This window comes from Atta colombica, unplaced genomic scaffold, assembly GCF_001594045.1.
Source record: "Atta colombica isolate Treedump-2 unplaced genomic scaffold, Acol1.0 scaffold88, whole genome shotgun sequence".
Taxonomy (NCBI): Eukaryota; Metazoa; Arthropoda; class Insecta; order Hymenoptera; family Formicidae; genus Atta; species Atta colombica.
In genome coordinates, this window is record NW_017259581.1 from 2556971 (window position 1) to 2563489 (window position 6519).

The window sequence follows — 6519 nt, forward strand, 5'->3', positions numbered from 1 at the left end:
TCATAGGGATGTGGAATTATGGATACTAAAAAACGGCAACTGTACACACGTTCACAAATATAAGGCTCTAAAGAAATGGTATAATTTTGAATGTTTTCAATATTTTGTACAATACTTCATCAAAAATATGTATATCCAATGCCTTGTAGAAGGCAACGTAACGAAAGATTTTACGATCAATATTATACAACGACTTATCAAAAAAATTAACTGCCGTTCCTTGAAAGACAAGACGAAGCCATGGTTTTGGATCACTGAAATATCCCGATGCATATCTTATTTCAAGTTGAAAAATATTAACCAAACTGATGTAAACTCAATAGTGACAAATTATTATCAAGTCGGTATTGCTACGATTGAATTATCGGTTTTAATTGAGCTGATGATCGTAAGCATTTAATAACATTGTTTTATACATTTAAATATATGGAATTTTCAATTTATATTTATTTTTAATAGTAAATAAAATGTGAATAACATTTTCGATTACCATTGATTTTATTTAATATCATGTTCATCTGTCATATTTTTAAATGATAATGAAAGAATCATTAATGAATCATCTACGAACCCAAAAAAAGCTTAATTATGTTTCGTGCGATTTTAGAAATATCAATGGAATATTAGGATATTCTATAACTGTTTACACTCAGGCAGATAAATGCACAACTGAATACGTTGATCAACAGATCGAGGAATTTCTGAATTCGTTTCGAATCATATTAGAACAGTTTTCAGAAAAGAAATTAGATGATATCAAAGACGGGCTGAGAACTTCAAAGCAACATGACGATGGCGAGATTCTGAAAAACAGAGTTAACAGAGACTGGAGTGAGATCATGAAGCGGCAATACATGTTTGACAGATGTGAAAAGGAAGTGCTTGCAATAGAGAACATAAATATTAATAAGCTGAGAGAATTTTTCAGAAGGCACACACTGAACGGAAGTAGTTTCAGAAAATTGAGCATACATGTGGTAGGGGTACCAAAGAAAATTGTAGTTAGTAAGTAGATAACTTTTCTAATCGAACTTTGGCCATTGTCTAATTATTTCTTTTTATTATGATATCATTCTTGCTTTCCATTTCTTTCTTTGTCACATTAAATTGAAAATTGCTAAGACAATTAAAATTTTAAAAATTAATTCTTTTAGATGAAAAGTATCTTAAATGTTCTGTGCACTCTCTTCAAAATTATATAATTGACGATTCGCAGCACAATAGTGCTACAGCTTATCATATTACTAACGTAAACTATTATAAAAATAAACTATTATTACACAAATACTTTGCGTAGTTACTTAAGATACAATTAAAAGACAGTTTGTGGAAACACCTTAGTTTGGTCAAATTGAATACGGAATAAGTGACAGCAAAATGGCAACATATTATCCTTATTTAGCTATCTGGGTTACAGCAACCAATTTCAACAACTCAGGACAAGATGATACAGCATTATGTCTGTCACGTTGAACTTATTGGAATTCGAATTTTTGCGATGGCAAATTGATAACAACATATCAGTATGAATATCCTCAATAATAACTCAAACAATAATTAAGTGGGGAATTAGTTTTAGTTATGAGATAGAGTAAATTAAAATTTTATAATATGTAGGAATAGATGACATTAGCCTAGAAGGTATATTACGAATAGTGAAGTGTATATATTTGGAAACCTACCTATTTGTGAACATTACAGTTATAGACCTGGTATTGCCTCTAGACATGGGGAGAGTTGGGATGGATTCCGTTTCGCGTGGAAAGTCTCTTTAAAAACATAAATTTTCTGCTTTAAAACAAGATTTAAAAACACAATAATTATAAAAAATAATTTGCGTTTTTAAAGCAGAGAATTTGTTTCATTGGAGTAGAGTTGTGTTCGAAAGATATGTTTTTATTATTAATTTTTTAACGGATAATGATCGATGATTAAAAGTCTCTTTTCAAAGTCACTTAGAATCATGATCTTGACAACATAAACAAAGTCAAACTCATCGGAAATAGGCTCCCTTTTGTCAATACTTACCGCATATTCTTAATTGATAAATAATTTTTAACAGATTATAATATTTATTATTATTATAATATTATTATTATAAGAACAACTTTACGTATCTTCACTTTACGAAAATCATTATATTGTGCGCATTAACTATTCTCTCTATATATACCTAGTTATTATATACATAAAACACTTAATCAAAGTTATCAGCTTCAACTCAAGTCGACATGTTATTAAGAGCATCGTAAATAAAAAGCATCCATTAAATATCTTGGAAACTATTATAAAAATATCATATTGTAAAGATTGTCACATTTATTCTGTAATAATACATACATATAAATAAAAATCCCGTAAGAATAAAGCAATCTAATCTAGATCATTTGTATTTATTCTACCGTACTTAATTATAATATGCATATAATTTAATATAAGCACTTTACAGTATAATTCTCATAAAATTTCTAAAGCTTTTCTGCAAAAACTTTTTCCAAAATTCTTATAAAATCTATTAAAACACTTTCGTGTCTCGTGCAAGAATTAATTCAAATTACTAGCCAAAACTACGAAAATGCTAGTCAGCATTAGCACTATTATTTATCTTCGACTCGTTCTTCTGCTGTTTCGGCTTATTTGAATAGCCTTTTGGACAACCTAGGCCGTATTTCTCTTGCTTATATTTCTTGGCCATATGAAGTCAAATTATATACTTCTTTTTACTATCCAATGTACATCCGTCAATGGCAGAATAATGACATACACATTATGGATGTCTGGACCACTATTTCATCAATTCTTATTAGCTTCTATCGTTTTAAAGTAAAAATTTTTTAATATTCTTTCTCAATCCCTAATATTACTTGATCTTTTAACTCTTATTTAAGCGAATTTTTAATTGAAAGCATTATAGGAGTCTTGATTGGTAATTACAAATTTTTTATTATGAACAAATATAAATTTATAAAACAGTAATATTTTTATTTTTTAATTAAATGAAAATAAAACTTCCAAACTAACCTCCAAGCTAACATCCTTATATCTAAATCCACGATGTAAAAAAAACGATAACATGTTGCAAATATATTAATACACATATAATCGAGAAAAAACTATCATGCTAAATCGAATGGCAATCCCAGTTTTTATGACAGGATAAGTTTGACAGACATATGACAGATATTTTTAAGATAAGTATGACAGATATTTTTTTTTTATATCGTAATAGGCGCGTTCAAGGATAAGCGCGTTCAAGGATAGCCTACTCGCTGAGCGATTGAATATGATTGGTTGGATCTGTAAGTAACAACCAATCAAATTTATTAGCGAGCAGGACAGTCGCTTTGTCGACTTGAACGCGTCCAATGCCACGTGCGCACTTTGCGGAATTAACCTCGAAATCGAAGGGACATGCTCCCGAATTTTCGTTCAATTCTTATTTTCTGATAATTTTATGCGATAATATTTTTATCGAACAGCGAATATGATACGGGCTGATAAATACTTCCAGATTCATTGTATTTGCTTGTTTTATAGGAAGAGGAATAATTGATGTTTTGCAATTTACTACATAGAACAGTGATCAAGATTCTGTCTCCTTTCACGGACTGTTTTAATTCTTATAACAGAACAGCATTCGAGAGCTCGATTGATGATTTTGTCGAAACGTATCATAACAGTGAAACTCAGTTTTGAATCAATTGCACACATATAAAGATGAGATACAACATTTTCAAGAGTTGTACTCGTATACTATGTACTATAGCACAACAATCCGTACCTCAAGTATGTATTGTCGGTGCAGGTCCAGCGGGCTTCTATGCAGCTCAACAGTTACTGAGGGTAATAACATGTATAATATGCATATACAAAATAGATTAATTATAATTAATAATAATCTGATTAATTGTTTCCGAAGACATGCATATTCCATAATACTAATATTTTGTGTGTAATAAGTAGAATAGTATAAGTATTTTGTATATAAGAATTATCTATTAAATGATTTTTTTCTTATAAATATCCTGTACAGAATAAGAAAATGAAATAAAATTTGTATGAAATTGATAATAACAGGATTCAAGCAATGCAATAATCACCATTCTGGACAAACAACCAGTTCCTTTTGGTTTAATACGCTATGGGGTTGCTCCGGATCATCAGGATGTGAAGAATGTCCTCAATACATTTCACAAAATCGCGACCAATCCACGTGTTGAATTCCTGGGCAATGTTAAACTTGGTATCAATATTGATGTCAACTACCTGCGAAATTTGTATGATGCTGTGTTATTGGTATGTTTGATATTCAAAATGAATTATATTATCACTTAACTGTAATTAACACTTTTATTTCCTGAATTCATCATGTTATGTAAGATATAATGCTTTACTTATTTTAAATATTATAATGTTTCAATAATGTAAATTATAATGAAAAAAGGATTAACTTTTATCCTTTTTTTATTATAATTTACTAATATAATCAGCAATTAAATTTATTTAAGTATTTTTGAACATATTATAAATTTTTTGTAACTTTTTGTATATTTTACATTTACATATTTTTATTTATTACATATAATACTTTTATAATGAAATAAGTATTACAATTATTAATTTTTTAATAATTGTGTAATAAGTATCAAGTAATCATTACATCAATTCAAAATCTAATTATTTATTCTAATTAGTATATGTCAAATCTTTGTAATTAATAATTACTTTTTGATTTTCATTCCAGGCTTATGGCGCTCAAGAAGATCGATTTCTCAATGTACCTGGTGAACATTTAAATAATGTAATATCAGCCCGGCATTTTGTTGGTTGGTACAATGGATTGCCAGATGATAAAGATCTGAAGATTAACTTAGATGTAGAAGAAGCAGTTATCATAGGTCAAGGCAATGTAGCCATAGATGTCGCAAGAATTCTTTTGACGCCGATTGACAAGCTTAAGGTGATACCTAAATCTCTAACTAGCGTTTAATTTTTAATTAGGAATTTTCTATCAGAGGAATGTGGATAACAACAAAATAACATAAGAATTCTAAAGATTAAATTATATAATTTAAAAAATATTTTTTAATTTTCAATCATTTGAAATCTCTCTCTTGGTTATTTTAGAATACTGATATCACATTGTACGCTTTGGAAGCTTTAAGTCGCAGTAGAGTGCGAAAAGTCATCATGGTCGGACGAAGAGGACCTTTGCAGGCTGCATTTACAACCGCGGAACTGCGGGAAATTCTGAAGCTGCAAGATTGTAAAACTTTTTGGCGAGAGCAAGACTTCGAAAACGTACAGACAATTGTACCAACTTTAGACAGACCCCGGAAACGGTTAACAGAACTCATGTTGAAGTCTTTAGAAGAATCCAAGAATGACTCGGTGCACGCAAAAGAACTACATCAAATCTTTCTACGCAGCCCCATCGAGTTTCATGGCAATAAAGAATTACAGAGCATCAAATTTGCTATCAATCACTTGCGAGGAGAGACGATACAAAATCAGGTAGCCGAGACAACCGGCAAATTCGAAGAGATCCCATGCGGTCTGGCTCTACGCAGCATCGGTTACAAGACCGAGCAAATATATAAAGATATACCATGTAATGCAAAGATGGGATGCTTGGAGAACATTAACGGTAAGATCGAAGAGAGAAACGGTGAGCTAGCACCTCTTTATGTCGCAGGATGGGCAGGGACTGGTCCAACTGGGGTCATTCTAACGACCATGAGAAACGCTTTCCAAGTCGCTAGATTAATATACAATGACTTGCCCTCCAATTTGAAAGGAGGTGATGCCAGACGCGAGTTGTGCTATGAGTTATGCAATAAGAACTCAGTCCAAATTGTGTCTTATGAAGATTGGCTAAAGATTGATCGCATTGAACAACAGCGCGGCAAGCAGCTGGAGAAAGTACGGGAAAAGATAGTCAACGTGCATGAAATGCTGAGAATCGCTGAAAATCGCATACATAGATGAAGGACCGATTTAGTACGAGTAAATTTTTTCAAAAGACTAAAAGAATTAATCAAAAATGTTATTTTGTACTTAAACGAGAAAGAAAGAGAGAGAGAGTGAGAAAAGAAAAAGGAAGAGAGGATAAAGGAAAGATTTATTTTTCTGGAGTTCTGTTTCAACAAGTTTAATAAAACTGGAAAGCTTTGATTGTGTACATTTTGTACATATCACTAATTAACCAATTTAATGTAAAACATTCTCATTAGTAAAAAAGTAAAAAATTACTAAGCATCGACCAATGTGAATGGTGTATGCAATCGAGAATAAGTTAATAAGATCCTATTATATTCTGATTAGTTATAATTGGATTTTATCTGCGAAATATTTTTTATGTACTTTCAATAATGTAGAGACTATATCTGACTATGTCTGATCAAAGAGACCAATACATAAATAATTTCTATTTATAATTATATAATTATATAATTATATAAGTAATTAATAAATGATCACATTATAGAGATATAATTTTTTGTATACAAGTTTATACAG

At 30.4% G+C, this 6519-nt stretch overlaps 2 protein-coding genes across 2 annotated transcripts in view; both read left to right on the forward strand.

Moving 5' to 3' along the window:
• The window catches only part of LOC108693132 (nardilysin-like), a 4214-nt gene extending 3201 nt beyond the window's left edge, over positions 1-1013 (forward strand). The window contains exons 9-10 of the mRNA XM_018201878.1: positions 7-387; positions 533-1013. Of these exons, the coding sequence (XP_018057367.1) occupies positions 7-387; positions 533-1013 (862 nt within the window). The remainder of the gene's footprint in view (positions 1-6; positions 388-532) is intronic.
• Positions 1014-3401: 2388 nt separating this feature from the next.
• Positions 3402-6049, forward strand: LOC108693119 (NADPH:adrenodoxin oxidoreductase, mitochondrial). The gene is made up of 4 exons (XM_018201863.1): positions 3402-3843; positions 4078-4296; positions 4745-4960; positions 5128-6049. Exons 1-4 carry the CDS (start codon positions 3718-3720, stop codon positions 5986-5988), a joined length of 1422 nt encoding a protein of 473 aa, XP_018057352.1. The 5' UTR covers positions 3402-3717; the 3' UTR covers positions 5989-6049.
• Positions 6050-6519: the final 470 nt, after the last annotated feature.

Coding starts and splice junctions, on each gene's coding strand:
- LOC108693119 (XM_018201863.1), top strand. CDS start 3,718: ATGAGATACAACATTTTCAAGAGTTGTACTCGTATACTATGTACTATA. Junction 4,297..4,744: donor TGTATGATGCTGTGTTATTG/GTATGTTTGATA, acceptor TTTTCATTCCAG/GCTTATGGCGCTCAAGAAGA. Junction 4,961..5,127: donor CGCCGATTGACAAGCTTAAG/GTGATACCTAAA, acceptor TGGTTATTTTAG/AATACTGATATCACATTGTA.